This window comes from Fopius arisanus, unplaced genomic scaffold (assembly GCF_000806365.1).
Source record: "Fopius arisanus strain USDA-PBARC FA_bdor unplaced genomic scaffold, ASM80636v1 scaffold00083, whole genome shotgun sequence".
Taxonomy (NCBI): Eukaryota; Metazoa; Arthropoda; class Insecta; order Hymenoptera; family Braconidae; genus Fopius; species Fopius arisanus.
The window spans coordinates 437,534-455,667 of NW_011887822.1; the positions used below are offsets into that span (position 1 = coordinate 437,534).

At 32.7% G+C, this 18,134-nt stretch overlaps 1 protein-coding gene across 1 annotated transcript; it reads right to left on the reverse strand.

Annotated features, from left to right (window-relative positions):
- Window positions 1-588: 588 nt before the first annotated feature.
- On the reverse strand, window positions 589-5,220 carry LOC105270303 (ecdysteroid-regulated 16 kDa protein). The gene is made up of 3 exons (XM_011311155.1): window positions 4,962-5,220; window positions 2,660-2,961; window positions 589-1,581 (listed from the first exon to the last, which is right to left on the reverse strand). The coding sequence occupies exons 1-3, from the start codon at window positions 5,047-5,049 to the stop codon at window positions 1,498-1,500; spliced, it is 474 nt and encodes a 157-aa protein (XP_011309457.1). The 5' UTR covers window positions 5,050-5,220; the 3' UTR covers window positions 589-1,497.
- Between the last annotated feature and the right edge of the window lie 12,914 nt (window positions 5,221-18,134).

Sequence of the window (18,134 nt, forward strand, 5' to 3'; positions counted from 1 at the left end):
TCGATGTAATTTATTATAATGCTAAAAATAATTGACAGTGGATTTCAAATATTATTAAAATACTGTTCTAAATCGGTAATGATTCGTTGATTCGGGCATATGATTGAGTAAATGACACCATTATTTATTAATTTATTGAAGGACTAAATAGTTGATGGAGGTTAGAATATAGAGTGAATAGAACTATGAAGAATCTTGGAGGAGTGTGAATAACTAGTTTCACGTGAACTTCTTGGTAATTATGAATTGAAATCCGTCTGGCAAGCTTCATGAATATATAATGGTCTCCTTGAAAATTATATCTGACCTTCCATGATTAGTTTAATTGATGGAGTAAATCAATATTTTTCCATAATTGAATTGAAATTTATTTTAAGATGGTATTAAATAAGAAGGTAGGTTTATAGTAAATAATTTTAAATTGTATAGATTCGTGTAGACATTCTATTCACAACTCGAATTTTAAGAAATTGTCTTATACAACCGACGAATAGTTCATATCTAATAAAGAATGAGACATTCGACATTAATCTGTTGAAACTTTGAATGATATATTCAAATCGTATGTTAAAAAACATTTTAAATTACTTGATCATTTAATTTATTTATTTAAAATATCACCCAAATTCAATCAAGAGTTGGCAAATGAATGTTCGTAAAAATGGGACTACAATGACATGAATGAGGATCATTCGATAGAATATTAAACTATTCAATTTACTTTGACATTTAAAAGTATCTTTAAAAATAATTGAAATACTCAGATGAATATCAATGAAGTAAATAAAATTATTAACTTAGCTGGACAAAACAAATCCGAAAATAATCATCAATCTCAACTACCACAACAATTTCTATTCGCATCCTATGACTAATTATCACAGCGATCGACAAAAAAATTATTAAAATCCTTTCAATAATTTGACCGGAAGTAAATAAACGCAGTAATTAATCAAGATCGCTTCAATGCAAGATGTGATTGCACACATTTTTAATTCATCAGTCTATTAACATAGAATAATTCGCGAGAATTTTCCAATATTTGCGGATGTAATTGAAAGAAAAAATACAAAAGCGAACAAAAATCATATAACCTACAAATTTTCCAAGAGAATATTATGTATCCACATCATCCACTAAATTACGGATGTAGATACCATTATTTCTGTGATATCATTAAATCGGAAGAATGATTATGTTCAAACAAATATGTAAGAGTGGAAAATTACAGCATTATCCTATGATCATCCCAACGTCTGTTGTTTCGTGTCACAATGATAAATACGTGTTCATAACTCAGATTCGTGAGGTGAGAAAGTTACGAAATTCACTTAAAGGTGGCACCACTTGTCAAGAAGAGATTGATCGACTAGACGAACAAGAAGTTCCAAACACTGGATCACTGCTCTAAGAGTAAAAAAATGTACTTTATTTTTGAAGTATTCCAAATAATTGGAGCTTCATAATTAAAGAAATGGGAAAAATACAAAAATATTTTTAATCAATGATTTTCGATGGGACTTCAAAGCAAGTGATGGGATTGCCATCTTCAACCAGCGCCCAGTAGACGTCCAGAGAAACCTGTAAAATTAATTCATAAGATTAATATTTAATATTAATTATAATCAGTTGCCGATTGAATTATTCATTTTTATTGTCATTTAGTTTTTTGGTGTCGTATGTACGACTGCCCCATGAGGTGACATAATTTAGATGTAACATTGTCATTAAATGTGAATTTATTGCATCAGTAAAGGGTGATTAATGAGATCATAAAAGTATTTTTGTCCTTTTCGTATACCCTAAGGGATTTTTACGATCTATTCCCCTCGTGCCAGTCAACTCTCTGTACCGCATTCACCGAGGGCCAAAGAAAAACCTTTCTTCAGAGTAAATTCCATCATTACAAAACTTTAAGTTGAAATTGAAGTTTCTTTCTTATTTTGCATTATTTAAAAATACTTTTCGTGTGAATAATGCATTATTATGTAGATTACAGATTTCCAAATTATGAATTTAGCTTTGAATTATCTAAAAAACTCCCTCATGAATAACGTAATTAAATTTTTCAATAACTGTCACAAACAATGTTCTGCTCGTTACGTTTTACCACTTCTGTTGACTGGAAATTCAATAACCCGCCTTAATAATCATGCATATCAATATCCGGTACTCCCAGTGTATGACGTAATGATACTGTACTCAGTAATGAGCCAATTTTCGATACGGGAGACTGAAAATAGACTGTTGGTCGCGTGAATTCCCAGATAATACCATTACATCGGTACTTTCCAGCGAGCTAGTTACACGGATTATTAGAACGACAAAAACAAACTCATTGAGCGTTTGAATGACGAGAACACATGTAAAAATTAAATGAAAAGCCAATATCAATTTTTAAACAAGTAGATATTCCAAGAAGTCGACAATTTTGAAATTACCGCCGGTTTCCTATTTTTAACAATAAAAAATCTGAACCCAAAACAAAAATTATATCAAAACTCTCACAAAATTTCAAGTTCATTCCACAATGAACATTAACATTCTGTTAATTGATATTCGCAATTCAGTATAATAATCGAATTCATAATTTTGAATGCAATTTTTCTCTTGATGTAATGACCTTGAAAAATGGACTTGAAGAAAGTAATTGATTTACCTTGGGATAAATTTTCCGAACAGGAAATCCATTCTTGTAATGATACTCAGTGCCTGCTTTCAGTGGACACCCAGCAACATTTCCCTGGGCATCGTAAACATGGTTGCATGCATCACTCCCATCAACTCCGACAAATGGTAGAGGTAATCCGAGTATTGTTGCATGGACAGAAGTCTTGAGTGATTTAACATCCCTATCTGGTACAAATTTCTGTTCAATCTCTACCCTAGTACCTCGTTTCAATTCGCATGGTGGCTCATCACACTCAGTTATCACAGTGGACTTGATGGTGTTTCCTCCACCTGCAGAACAAAAAGGGAATCTAAAATAATTATACTCCCATAGAGATCCCATCATTACGCTCCAACAGTTTCCATTAATAGCCGAATATCCAAATATTGGAACATGGGTGCAAGTGAATAAATAATTTTAAGAAGCCGTTTAATATTTCGATAAACTATTCTTTACTAACACGAGGAAGGCACGTCTTCACTAGAGGAGAGTTGTCAAGAGACTGAGGCTGACCATAAAGGCGAAAATTGTAAATGAAAAACAAGAATAAAAGTTAAGGTTTATGACAGAAGAGGATACAGTCCTGGTTTAAATTTCCACACATGTTTAGCATTTTTGTACTACAATGGAGGATCTGTACTCAAATATTCCAACACCAAATATTTTCTCCTGCCACATCATTCGGTCATTCGGTTTCCAGCAAATTGTCATAAAGAAATTCAATTGACACAATTAAAAAAGAATGAGTCATACTGTTATTTGAATTTTATCTTATTACTAATTGACTGGAAATCAATTATATTTTCCCATTTATACTGTCTGTTGTTATTTTCTAGAAGTAACTAGTAATTACGCATCATATATCTCTGGGCAATTGCGTAATGCAGTTTTTTTTTTGAATGAATCACAAATCTTTCCAGTGGTAATTTCATGTTCCGAAGGACTTCACTCCGTTATTGATGTCGATGTATGATTCCTGCATGCATTACGTTTCTTTACGGATATTCATAAAAGACGGGCTTAAATATGCAGCTGCTGATCCCCAAAAAAGCGAATTAACTCGGAGTTATGAGTTTATTTAACGATTGTACTTGCGAGTTTTATGTGATAGTGAATACTTGGATCACGTATATTTCCGTGGTAATTATAATTATTCCTTTGTTCGACTACTGCCCCTTTTGTACTATGAATAAAGATTAGCGTATTCGGTCGATAGAGAAAAGCAAGGATTTATGCATATGAACTGAGAAAATCGGATGAGAAGTGAAAAAAAAAGTCGACTATCATGACTTCGGACCCTGATATACTTTATTATTCGAAAAGAATGTAGTGGTTCACCCTGAACTTGGTGGGGGGTAGCAGTCGATCTTGAGATACCTATCTATTTATACATTTATAAACTGAAGCCCAGAACTGACGAAAAAAAATTATAAAACAATGTTTCAGTTCTGCGAATTCAATTTTCTCCGGTTGTTCACGATAAATAAACTATTTCATTAAATAGAAGATTTATGCGAGTTTGAAAAGTTGGACAAATATCAGCAATTGCAAAGTTTGATGAAAAGTTTAATGAACCTAAACTCAATAATCTTCTTGATACGTAGCTAAAGAATTACTTTTACCTACGGTAATCCGGATGAATTAAACCTAAACAGAAACGTCATGCGACACGCAAGTTTTCAACTCCCAAGAGACATTCACCGAGTTTCTATATTTTTTATTCTTCCCCTGCACTTCTTCCATGATTTTATAACGATATATGGTAATTAAATTGTCTGCATGGTTTATTTGCGTGCAAAATTAGACTCGAGTTGATTCCGAGGCCGACAATTGCAGGTAATGACTCGAGAATTACGACCAGTGGACGTTTCACTTCGTCCTTCATTCGATTCTCATTAAGCAAAAAATTCGACTCAACAGAAATTCAATTGTATCAATAATTAATGATCTGAGGAAAAATGGAAAATCTTGTGGCGACAAAAATTGCAAAAATACAAAAATAAAGGTTTCTCCACTTTTTTTCATTACATGTAATCGAGATAATTGCAGGTACACGGAACGATTTATTTAGTTAATTTTACGATTTTTGAATTGTAAAATCCATGGGTAGAATTAGAACGGTGGACCATAATGAAGGATTCAGCGATTTTACGATTGTCAATCGTTATTTGAAAATAAAAAGAATGCTCCAAATCAATTCCTTTTTTTCTTATTACATTGATGAAGAAAATTTCCAATTGTGTGCGTAGATGAGAACCGCAAAAAATATCCAATGGATAAATAAACATACCATTTGCGCATTGCTTAACATCCGTGGAATCCCCCAGGGCGATCAAACACAGAACAGTCGTGAATACAAGCGTCGTTTTTCCAAACATCTCAGCGAAAGTTTTCTCTGCCTTCTGAAGAGTAGAACTGCAGGATAATTATCTTCAAAACTTGTAAACAGACTTTCACACGAAAGACAGTCTGGCACAACGAGTGTCTAACGACTGTTCCGATCTCTTGATTCTTCGACCGCTCGAAGGAGGATGAGGAATCGAATAGCGAGTCTTAAATACTCTGTACACAAGTCAAGATTCTTAGCTATTGAAAAGAGGGGGAAGATCAGAGAAACGTCTTTATTGCAAACAGCGTGGCCTCCTGAACTTCGTAGGCACGTGGTACTCCACGAAAAATACTTTTCTAGTATTTTTATCAGCAATGATATGGGGTGTGAATGATTTTTTTCTGTTGCAAATGTAAATTGTATGCAAGAATTTTTATCATGGATTTTTTAAATATCTAAAATACGTTTCTCCTGCAAATGTAATTAAACGATAATTATAATTCTAAACGATGTGAGATTTTAATTTTTTTATAAAATTGAAAAAAATGGAAAAACCTAGAATATTTAGTTTAAAAAAATATTATAATGTACCCTCCGGAATAGAATGGCAATTTTTATTTGTGATTGTTATACTTGCAGTAATAATAATTGATGATTCAACTGCAAATTGTGAGAAACTGGACGAATTAATTATAAAATACATAAATAATTATACTTTTTTTTCTGTACATGAAATAGATCATGAATTCAATAGTTTATAATGTTCGAATCTCATTGTATCCGCAAGTATTTATTATTTTTTTCACTATGAAAAACAACAAATTGAATTTGTTTAATTAGTCAATCAAATTAAAATAGAATGATTTTAGACAAACATTTTATCGTTTTATACCGAAAAATAACGTCGATCAAACATATCTCCTATTGATTAATATAATTACAGTCTAAAATTTCGTCGATACTTTTCCAATCGAATCGAAAATCAATGGTTTTGTAAATGGATATCGACATCTTCACTCAGCCGAAAATATTTCCTACAAATAATTATTTATAAATTCCTAAAAAATATTTTTCCATGTTCGCTCATTATCACTACAATTAAACACTAGTATGGAATAAAAACTATTATTCTATGATAATTAATATGACCAACAATTTTATTATACAACTCGATCTTTCATTTATTTTTAACAATTAAACTTTAGTTATTTCGATATGATGTAAGCTAGGTTGTTAATTTCCAATATTTTTGCTGAGAAATTAGTTAAAGTATATAGAGGGGTATGAGGTCTGGCCCAAAAACAAGGCCCTAGGGTTGGTCCTCGTGTTCGGTTGTTTCAGTCCTAAAAAACCTAAATATTCGGGTTAACGTCAAAGATATTTGCAACATTATTATTAACCTTTCGTTTGGTAATGCATTAACAATTTACCCCTAAATGGACATATTAAATTTCATTACTTGCTAATCAACGACCAAGCCACACGTGCACAAATAACATATTGTTATCTTTCAAACTCAGACGGAAGAAAAATACAAACTTCATTATCCGTGACAGCAATACTTGATACGTCCCCAGGAATTTAGTGACGATTCTATTTTTGTATGAATAGTATATTTATGGTTTTTATGATAACGTAGAAAAGACAGGCTCATCGTCACTATTAATTCGATTATCTTCGATTCCAAAATTTTTCAACGATAAGCGAGTGGAAAGGTTACATTCATGGGAACAGCTAGTTCAATGGCTTTGTGGAAATATTGACTTAGGCACTTTGCTTTAAACGTGTTTAAACTTATTCCACTCTGACCGTTGACCCAGTCTCAACGGTCGTATTTACTTAATGTCTTGCAAGTGATTTCCCGTCACTCACTCCAGTCTCATGATGGTGAAAAAATTGAGACGTAAATCATATGGGACAGAGTGCAGAATTTATTCCGTCGTTTATATTGCTCCTCTCAAATGTCAATTTTTGTTTTTATTTCGGTATGTTTGGTTGTAGTTTTTGTAGTGGTGTGGTATTTAGACTCTAAATTTTCGAGTACACACTGGTGATATTTTCATTTGGAATATATTATCAATGATTATTGCAGTCGACCCTGTCAGAATCACGTGAATGTCACGCGTGCGCGGAATCAGAAATTATTACCGGGGGATAAACGAACCCGGAATTTGTAATTATTTGAGTATACATGTCAGGGACCTTTAGACAACTAGTCGCCAGGAAATTGCCGGAATATCATAAATTTCTCGGTTTATTACGTTTAATCCGTGGTTAGTTGTTATTTAAATTACAATTTTTTGGAAATATTCAGCGCACTCCTATCGTAAAATGGTAGTAATGTATGTGACACAATACACGGATTAAAAATCACCCGAATAACATGTGAAATTTACGAAATTTTACGTAAAAATTCATGAAATCCCTGTTAGATTTTAGTTTCCAAAAAAATTGGGTAATTTTTTCGTTTTCCTTTGGTGACAGATCGAAAAATTTTCTGAACGTTTCAGATTTTTCTCTTATATTTCTCTAGTAATTCTCCCAAAATCATTCTCACTTGTAGATTACGTGAAATTTTCCGTCATTTTTCATGAATATGTCTTTCCATCTAATCATTATTTGTAATAGATTCTCGGGTTGGGAATTTGCTAACGAAAAAGTACTAAAAACTATAAAATAGCTCTTAAAATCATGCGATAACTTACAGACGTTGAACGTAAAGAGTCGCCTTCTCCATGTATTTGTTCACGGAAGAGAAATAAATTCAAACCCTATCATTGAATGAGTATCCCCGAGGTCAGCTTTCGCACGTGGATGAAGATCAGAGATCAGAAAGTCAGATATATGAGTCATGGTTTTTCCGTATTAATCCATGAGCATCAGCCAGTTCCCCTACGGACTCTTCCATGGTATTGAGTCTGTCAACAATTATTCCCGAAAATTGCAAACCATGTGGAAATAATGACAACATTCACGCCAACATTTGTTGGTAATGCAGGTAGTCTGTGTGATCAACAGTGCAGATTTCAAAGGACAATACCAGCGAGGGAAGGAGAGGGAGAGGGATTGAGAAAGTGAAACGGAAGTGCCCACCCCTCCACCTCTTTTCGCCCGCCCGACAGACTGAGAGTGGGAGGGAGTAAAAGACGGCCAATGGAGTGTGGAAAAGTGAAGATTTCGTTCTCTTCCACCGCATTTTTTTACAGCTGTCTTTCTTACTCGGGAAACAATTGAATGATGAGTACATTCCTTCACTAATATCTCAACATATTAGTATATTATGCAACATGTGCGTAATATATTTTTTGACTCGTGGGAGGTTTGTAACACGAGCCGAAGGCGAGTTTTACAATCCCACGAGTCGAAAAATATATTACGCACGCGTTTCATACAAAATTTTATGTCATTGCGCCCGGAATCCGCGATTTAACCGAGCGAAGCGAGGTTAGAATCGCGTGATTACGGGCACCGATGGCATAAAAATTGTTACGATATTTTTTTGACACACGGTGCGTAAAGTGACATTTTACGCACGCTCACAAGCCCAAAAACATTTTCCGCAGTCATATAGAAGTATACTGTTTCCATGTATTGGTTTTGGCAAAAAAAAAAGATTTTGTTTTAGTTTTCGGAAGTCAGGATACAGCACATGCAAAATTCATCGCGATACTGTGGAGTCGATGTATTCCATTTATCGATCATTTCCGTTTCTGGTGTCTCTTTACATTCTTTATTCATTTTTAACAACTGACTTATCACAAACAACGTACTCTGAGAAATATTATCGGTGTCGTAATGATATTATGTAATTTTTCGTAATTAACCATTAAGTGATCCATTTCAGGAATTATTTATAACCAGAAAAACTGGCAAGTGACATGAGAGATTGCCAATTTGATTTTGATTGCCTTTGCCTTATTCTCTGTAGTAGATAACCACGGAATTGTTCACTGATCCGTGGCACTGAGAAGCGATAGAGAAATGATGAATCAGCAATCAAGGTCATCGTAGTTCAACCTTGATATCCACCGTGATAATAAACTTAGCCCCAATGAATTTTGATAATTTAATTTGTCGCGTGGTGTTTTGTCGTTTCGACGTTTGCATTCATTAAATCTAGGAGATCGGGGGGAAAAATTCGCGAATGGAGTAATGAAATCGATGTGAAGTCAAGCAGTAAGTGATGTTGAACAATGCTGATGTCTTCTTTTATTTTCTCCATTGACTCATTTACACTCTTCGCAATTATAAATCGGAAATTAAAGGATTTCAAATTAAAATCGGATAAAAGTGAGAAAAATTTTTCCTTCATTTCCGCAGCATTGTTTCCTGCCGAATGTGAAAGGATCATATTAATTTCCGTCTGCTGACTGAAAAATTTTCGAGGTGATTTCGGCGGATTGAATGGTTATGACAAAGCTGAAGTGGTGAATAAAATTGCATATCATCAATTTCGTAAAGGGCTGAAACATGAGTTTACGAAGTGATCATTTATCTATAATTAATGAATTTTTATGTAACGTTTAGATAGGAATAGAAATTAATTGCACACCTTAATCGATTAAAAATTATTTAAACATCAGAAGAAAAAGTGATCTAGTGTAGAAATTTATAATTATTGTTGAAAATAATTTCTCTTTCCTTTTCGTAATGGCGAAATCGCTTGAAATTGTGGCATAATGTTTTTGAAGCGAGAACAGATACCTGTAAAAAATTTGAGATTGATTTACAATACCGTCTTGTGGTTATTAATTACTGAAGTTTTCAATTCACGCGGTCTGTTATGGGAAAAATAAAAATTTCTTTAAACATACTCCAAAATATAAAATTTTGTCGATATTTTGAAAATTTATTATTGAAGCAAATACAAAAAAATGATAAGATTTTTTTTTTCATTAATTTGTTTGAACAATATAATATTTATTCATAAAATCAAATAGAGTCATTTTCTATAGCTATTACTTAAATTAATTAATGCACTGAAATATTAATTAAAAATTCATTGCGATTATAAAATTATAGAAAGGGTCATAAACTTTTGTTTTGACTATACCTGCAGAACATCCTTAAAGAAGTTAGCGCTGATATCTTCTTATTTTTCACGTTTTTGGGAAATTTATGAGAAATTTTTGTTATGAAATAGAGAAAAATAGACGTGCAACTAATAAAATTCCAAATTTTAATAGTCGTACGTCAAGAAGAAAGAGGATAGGGAGGAGAGGCTCAAGGCTACAAGAAGAGAGGCGCCTATAAAACCATAGCGAGAGTAGAAAAGAGAAATATGACTAAAAAAAATGGACTCATCATCTCGACGTAGAGGTCTACAAAAATGGAAAATACAAGAAAAATAGAAAAATTAGGATTAATTATTTTCACAAAATAAATCAGAAAAATTGCTATTTTTCTAAATTTCTAGTAACGTTTTGTGAACTTTTGTAAGACTGCTGTGAACGTCGGAAAATTAAACGTTCATGAAAATGATTGAAACTTGGAATAAAATAAAATCCACTCAGAAATTTGTAAAAAACTTGGAAAAGGAGATCTCGGAAATAAATCCTTAATTTTTAGACAGTAAAATTCCAATCTGATCAAAATTTCAAACGATTTTTTCAATTAAAAAATCTAAAGTCATGTAAATCATGTTCTTAAACTCTCAAGTAATTGCCAAATGCTCTAAGGTGATTTCAAAATTATTTATTCCCCCGGACATTTTCATTTTCAACTGTCGGAAGAGTAGGGAGTTATCTTCACCTGTTACAGTCATTTTCTCTAAACAATAGATCTATACCATCAGCTGTGGGTTAATGGTAATGATCCCACCTCAAGAAAAATTCCTTCACCACGAAATATAATCAGAAATTTGCCGTACTTTAATTGTCCGTAGATTCAAATAAAATTCTTTTGAGATCCCCTTACCGGAATTTCCATTTCCAACTGTCAATAAAATACGCGAAAATAACCTTTACCGTCTGTCGGCTCTGAATGGATAGATAACTTATCGACTGATTCTCATAAAAAATAAATGTTCCGGAGACCAAAAAAGTGATATAAAAAGCAGAGGGAAGACTTGAGCGTTTGATTTTTTTGTTCCATGAGTATTCTACGATTCACCCTCTAAGTTTTTCGTACCAATCTACCTCTCGATTCAGTAATCTCCATTTTAATCAAGACTTCTTCCAACTGGAATAGCATGAAATTTGAAAAGTTTATTCGCACGGGCAAAATAAAAAGTTTGAAAAAAAATTTGTCTTGTATTTTCTTTTTACGACAAACCATAAACTCGACTTATCCGGAAATCCAAGAAAGGATTTGAGTGGATGTAGTACAATATATAAACCCCTCTCTCCGATCTTGGCGAATCGTTTCCACCTTGGTGAATACCATAACTTTTAGCACACAGCAAGATAAGCGCACAAGAGCAAGTCTAACATTTACTTAACGTGGTATTTTCGGATATCAGAGAATTCGGGGAAATGGTATAATACCAGATAAAACCATTTGTAGTTGTTCGAGCGATACTTGAGAAATAATATTTGAATTCACCATCCACCGCCTGAAAAATGAAATATACTTTCTGAATTATTCTGAAGGTTTTGACTGTTTTGTCCACAAATCCCTCGATTTTTCTTCAGCTAGTCTGATAAATTTATCATCATCAGAGATTATTGGATAGAACTGGCCGCCACCTCTGAGCCGGCCAATGGCGTTAAATAAACATCAACACTCGATGATGAAGACCTGAAAAGTTCCGTGCAATCATTGCAATAATAATGGTAATAACTTTAAGTGCAAATGCTGATTTCATCAGTTGGAAAATTCTTTCAATAGACATTAATAATTCACGGAAATTCCACGCTGTGAATTCTTCATGAGGCATTTCGTTTAAAAATAAAATAATTCATTGGCCTGGAATTCCAACCCACATTTTTCTAGATAGCCATCCATAAATACGATTCGATATTGTTAAACTAGAACGTATTGCACCCTATATACTGGGGAGTTCATAATCCGATTGAGTGAAAACAAACGCAGAAGTCCCAGGAAACATGAGCATTAAAATAGTAAAAAACTCAAATTGAAAATTGACAATTTCAGGACCAATAGAAAATGCTGTTAAAGTTTAAGAACTTATTACAACGATCAATATCATTCGAACTCTGGATAACACTAAATCTAGTGAATATAGTAACAACTTGTATTGATTTTTAGATATTTAGAGAATCTAATTTAATAAATCGAATATGATACAAATATATCATCTTCGGATCAGGTGGGCCTGAACTAGATTATTTAATAATTAACTTATTATTATTGAAAGTCTAATAGATGAAATTCTAATTGAATAAATTTCCGCTTCTTAAAGTCAAAAAATATTCTCCAGTCCTCATCTCTTCCCGTCTCTGCAGATGAAATAGTGGCGATTTATTTATAAATAAGCTTTATTTTAACAATAAACTAAGTGTCACGTTGTGGTGAATACAGGCATTAAAATTACTGTTCAGGCAGTGAAGTCTATAATATTTTATAGTTTAAAGCTGATAGCAGGATTTATCGTCGGAAATTTTAATTTCAATTGGATTTTTTATTTAATCATTTGAATGCGCAGTGTACTATACTATAAATGACACTCAGGCATATTGGGGTATAAATTAAGGGGGTCTTCATTTGAACAAAACGAGAATGAATGCACAGACGAGTGGAGCGTAAAATGGTCAAGTTAGTGAGATTATTTTCGAGTGAAAGGAAGTATTAAATTCGGTGAATATATGATCGCGACAGGCATTGTGCAAATTATTTTCATCGGTAATTTGTTGAATAAATGAAAAATCGTATTTTTTAGGGTTTTACGTAAAAACTGGAACGCGGAAATATTGTAATCATTTTTCGGATAGGTTCACTTTGGAAACAGTCATATGCATTGGGCCAAACTCAATGATTTCATGTTTTCATCTCAATTTCATTACAATTTTTATTGTCAACAAGCTATTCGCGAGTTTAACGATTGATTATTACCTTGGATGTTAATGGCTGAATAAATAATGGGAAGAACTTCATGAATACCGCTGTTGTCATTTGAAGTAGAAGATCAATTAAATTATGAAAGTGTAATATTAACGTACTTTCGTGAAAAGATACTTATGCGGTTGTTATATGTGACATCCACCATTTCTCGCTGAAACTATATCTTATATGGCACATTCTCCGAAAAAACAAACACAAATAAAATTTATTATAGTTATAAAAGTTGGGATCTTGCGTTTTTTTGGGTAATAGTAGGTAATGAGAGAAGCATTGATGAATTTTTTCAAATTTTTTACTCCAACCGTTCTTGAAATATGAATTTTGTTAATTTTTTTTTTTCAAAAATTCATAGCTTCTCCAAATATTGAGAAAATAAAGTTTTTTTCCTTTTGAAATTTCAATTTTTAGCTTTATTTTGACTGTAAGAATACTGCAAAAATATTGATCATTTCTAAAGTGCTGATTTCTAATTTTAAAACCAAAATTATACGATCTGCGCGCGACGGGGACTTTCTTTTTTGTTTTTTTTTTAATTTCGAAAAAAGTTTAATATTTTCCATGTATTTTGACATTTATTTCATCATGGGGAACCAATTCCTCCTATATTTTATTCCAGTTTCAATATTTTCATCGTATTTTCTTCTATTCTCATCAAATTTCCTCGATATTTGATTTCTTGTATGAGAATACATAGTTAATGGTTCCTCTGAGTTCCTTCATTTTCATATTCCGAACGTTGTGCTAAAAAGAGCGAAGTATAGTGTTGATTCATATTTGATCCACATAATATGATATTTGATCTATATGATCAATATTTTTAATGAATTCTTGAAGACAATTTTTTTTCACTTCACGAATAGTTCTCCCATTACTTAGTATAACCAAAAAGAAAGTCAGGAAAATCTAGATTTCGAAATGTTATCGATATCTTTTTATTCTGGAATGTATGTACATATAATTAATATACCCTTGGCATATAAACCCCTATCCATAAGAGTATATAAATTCCTAACAGAAAGGGTGCGTAAAGATGAGTGAATTTTGGTGGACGTGATGATTATCCCGGAATTTTGAAAATGAGAACGAAATGTCTAGGCAAGTTTTCCACATCTGGTATTTCCTCATGCGCCACATCGGATGGAGGTTTTTCCATAAATTCCAACTTAAATGAAATGTTGGAGACATAGCTTAACAGTACAGAGTAGATGAGGAGGGAAAGAGAATGAGACGACTGAGAGAGGAATTATAAAAGCATCACGTGATCTCCGAGCTCTCTGAAGGAAGTGACTCAAAACTAAGCTCAGAGGAGTTTATCGTGTGAAAAGGAAAATCTGAGCTCAGGTGGACTTGGACGTTTCTCCGTGAAGTTAATGCAGAGTAATCGGAGATCAGTGGAAATACTATTGAGACACTGGATTCTCAGTCTACTCTACTCGTCACTTGTTGGATTATATACCGTAAAAGTATAATTAATTATAATTGATTCATTAGACTGTAAGTATAATCAACACGTACTCATAATCTAATTGAAACCCGTTACATTGCCATATTGTATGGAGTAATCAAAAATATTTAAGATGATCTAAGTGCGCAGTACTTTTCGAATTGGAGAGTGAAATAATTCTTCAGAGTGCAGCAGTCAGAACGACTTTTAAATAAAAGGTATATGATTGGGAGGGAAATAATTGAGATAAAATGTTTATGGTCTGAAAGTGCGAGCGTTTTTTCATTTTTTAAATAGAAACCACAAGTTTCATCTGCAATCGAACCAGTCATTCCTTTTTATGAGATGAATTCAGAGTTCATGTCCGAGTTCATATTCAATGATTACAGAAATTAATCATGTATTTCACGGTATATTTATCTAATTATTTAAGAGCAAACGAGACCTACTGCGCACTCCGTGCGCCGAATTTGAATTTGGCGCGTCGAGTTGACCAATGAGGAATTAGTCCTACGCGTTTCGAGATATTTCGACTCGGGCGAACTTCATTTTTGTGTTTCTAGTTTCATAATAAAGAAACTTTTCTCATCTCGAATACTGAGAAGTGCGTGGACAAATGTTTAGACATTTCGTTTCAGTTTAAACATTGGTTAAATAATGGAACATTTTTTATAAGTTAGTCCAGTTTAAAAGCTCGAAATGAGTGGATATATCTTCCTAGTAATAATTTCAGATAAATAAACATTCCATCTGACCTAACGTGCCGTTTATTCTACTACCCATTTTTAATAAGACATAAACTATTTCACGTAAGTTTATCCATTTTTCCGAGAAGTATTGCCTAACATTGTAGTTTAATTTCAATATTTTTAATTAAGAGGTTCAAGCCTTTTCAAGAATTGCAAGATATAAGAGATGCTCATTAATGTAAAATCAATTAAACAGTAAATTAATCAATATCTTGTTCATTAAAAATGTTTTTCTAAAATTCATTTATATAAAAAAGAGTATTTGTTGTTAACTTCGTAATGTAATTATCAATATCGATTCCTGTACTGGGGTAAACGACGAGTGAACGAGCGGAGAGAAAATTTGTAAAGCGACTCTGAGTTGGAAATTCAATGAAGAAAGAACGAGACGAAAGAATCGATTGATGTGATTCAGTTTCAAAGGGAAAAATCTTGCGGATTTCGTCAGTGTCAAGGGTATTATTCGAATTCAGGGTGCCATTGTATTCGATCAAAGTAAACTGATAAAAAAAATCAAATGATTTGATAGTGATTTATGGTATAAAACTCTTGTTTCTCTCACGTATAATTAACACGTGCCCAATTTGACTGAAATCAATTACAATGATTCGTAATCACTTTTAGAATTTTATTTCATTAGCTAAATAAAAGCAATTCTTCATTGCGCACTGAGAAATTTATTTTGCTTATTAATATATTTTCTTCTGCATATAAATATATAAATAAATACATTGTCTTGAGGTTAGTAAATAACCTTGAGGAAAGAAAATGGTTTTCTCAGTCCGGATTACGTTAATTGTTCCGCCATTTTTATTGAATATTTCCCTTTGCATTCATAGCGACTTTTATAGATTTCTTATGAATCTGAAGAATATTATTATTTCATTATTTGCACCATCGGAAGGACTTCAGGAAAACTTTGAAAGAAAATCTTTCATTATCATTTATTCAAAGTAAATCACTTCTTTCTAAGGCGCATCTACTTTGCTACTTTGCATTTTCCCATCAAGCGAATCTTGATTTTATAAAAGCATAATTAAGAGGAGTTCTCGAAATGTTTGGGTGAGAAAAATAATTAATTTTACCAATTGAATTTACTAATTACAAGAAACTCCACATTTCAGAGGGAAATATTTGAATTTACATACGGTAAGTAAATTGATTCTACATAAATCATTTTGTTCTCACTGTTAATTACAACGCTGCCTATTAAATACTAAAATCTCTGGCCACATTCTTTCCAAATAATAATAACCTCGTCGACTACAAATTGCTATTAACTTCAGGTTAATTAACTGATGGAAAAATCGACCGACAAACCGCAGATTATTGACCGCTTGCAATTATAAATTTCGCCATCGGCACGGATTGTCAAATCCTATATTACCCCGAAAATTCTTTCAAACATATTGGAAATATCGATGACCACTACTTCGAAATAATTCTGATTTATTCGATCACAATCATTTTCCATTACTACTTTCTCCGAATGTTTCCTTTCCATCGATTTCTTGATTATGTCTGCTCATTTGGAATAGATGCCAACAGCAGAGCAAAACTTGTAATAACTTATTCAGGCAGTCGATGCCTGAGATTGTCAGAAGAATGAGATTGTTGAACCATGAAAATAAGTTTATAGAATTTGTGGATAAAGTAAAGCTGTCGAAACTTCTGGAAGTAGATATCACTAATTAGGATCGCGTTATGGTATATCCATAGTTTCTTTAGTCTTAAGAAAGATTCTGTTAGGTTCACGGATTTCTTCATGAATTTAATTGAGAATTCGATTGACATGCGTATGAAGCTGAATTAATTTTTTTTAATTCCCCATTTGTCTCATGGAAATTTGTAATGACTATAAATTTTACTTAACGTGTTCTGTACTTTTCAGATTAGAACGAGTTAGATACACAAAAAAATTTAACTCGCTATCCCTATTATTTCTCATGTTATCGTGTAACCAAGGTTTTTTACTAAAAAGCGGGAAATTAATATATCTTCTAAATAATATAATAATAATATAGAATACATATTCTAAATTAGGCCGAACGGATACATATTTTTTCATTGATCTATATGGAGGTAATCGAGATGAATATTTTAAAACAAAAAAAATGGAGTCGGTCAGGTGAATTTTGAAATATTGAAGAAAAACTAAATTTAAAGGTGTATCTCAGAAACTAGACGACCGATCGGACTGAAATTGCGTGCCGTAACAGATCGTAATGATGACAGTTAAAATCAGGCGAAATATCCGATTTTCGTGATTGAATTTTATAGTATTAGCGTTTAATTTACCGGATAAATAAACATTCTAAAATCTAGAGCATTTCTAATCAAAGTTACAAAATTGTAAAAGCGGAAAAAAATCATTTGAAATTCCAACGAAATCTTGACAAAGTTCCAATATCATTGAATAAATGCTGGAATTACTAGCGACGATGATTAGTAATTACATAATTACATGCATAACATGGAATTATTTGATTATCACTAATAAATAATCAACAATAATTACGGTGTATTTCACATGTTCAATTGAATGACCTACCTTGATTTTTCTCGTGTCAGGAATTATCTCGTTTGATTCTCCCATGAAACCACGTCATAACCCAGGAAACGTAGTCCCACAGAAAAAAAAAAAGTATAAAAACCATTGGTCTCCAGCGTTGTTGGGGAAATGACATCATGGAACCGGCATCAGGATGTCAGTGTGAGGCGGAAGTGTCCACTACTTTTCCACTATTTTCCCTCCTTTTTTTATTCATCTCTTTTCCCTTGCCATACACTCAATCTCGTTGTCACGTCGAAAAATCCATCCTCCTGTCTCAGACTCTCTCGCTTTTTCTCCTTCTCTCTCTGTCCACTGGAAATGGGAATGGGAACATACCAATGTGCGGGTGAAAACCAGAAAGGAAC

Excerpts from the sequence above, each read along its gene's own strand:
- LOC105270303 (XM_011311155.1), bottom strand. The coding sequence starts at position 5,049 with ATGTTTGGAAAAACGACGCTTGTATTCACGACTGTTCTGTGTTTGATC. Across the intron at positions 2,962-4,961 it reads TGTTAAGCAATGCGCAAATG|GTGGAGGAAACACCATCAAG; the intron begins GTATGTTTATTT and ends TTTGTTCTGCAG. Across the intron at positions 1,582-2,659 it reads TTCGGAAAATTTATCCCAAG|GTTTCTCTGGACGTCTACTG; the intron begins GTAAATCAATTA and ends TTAATTTTACAG.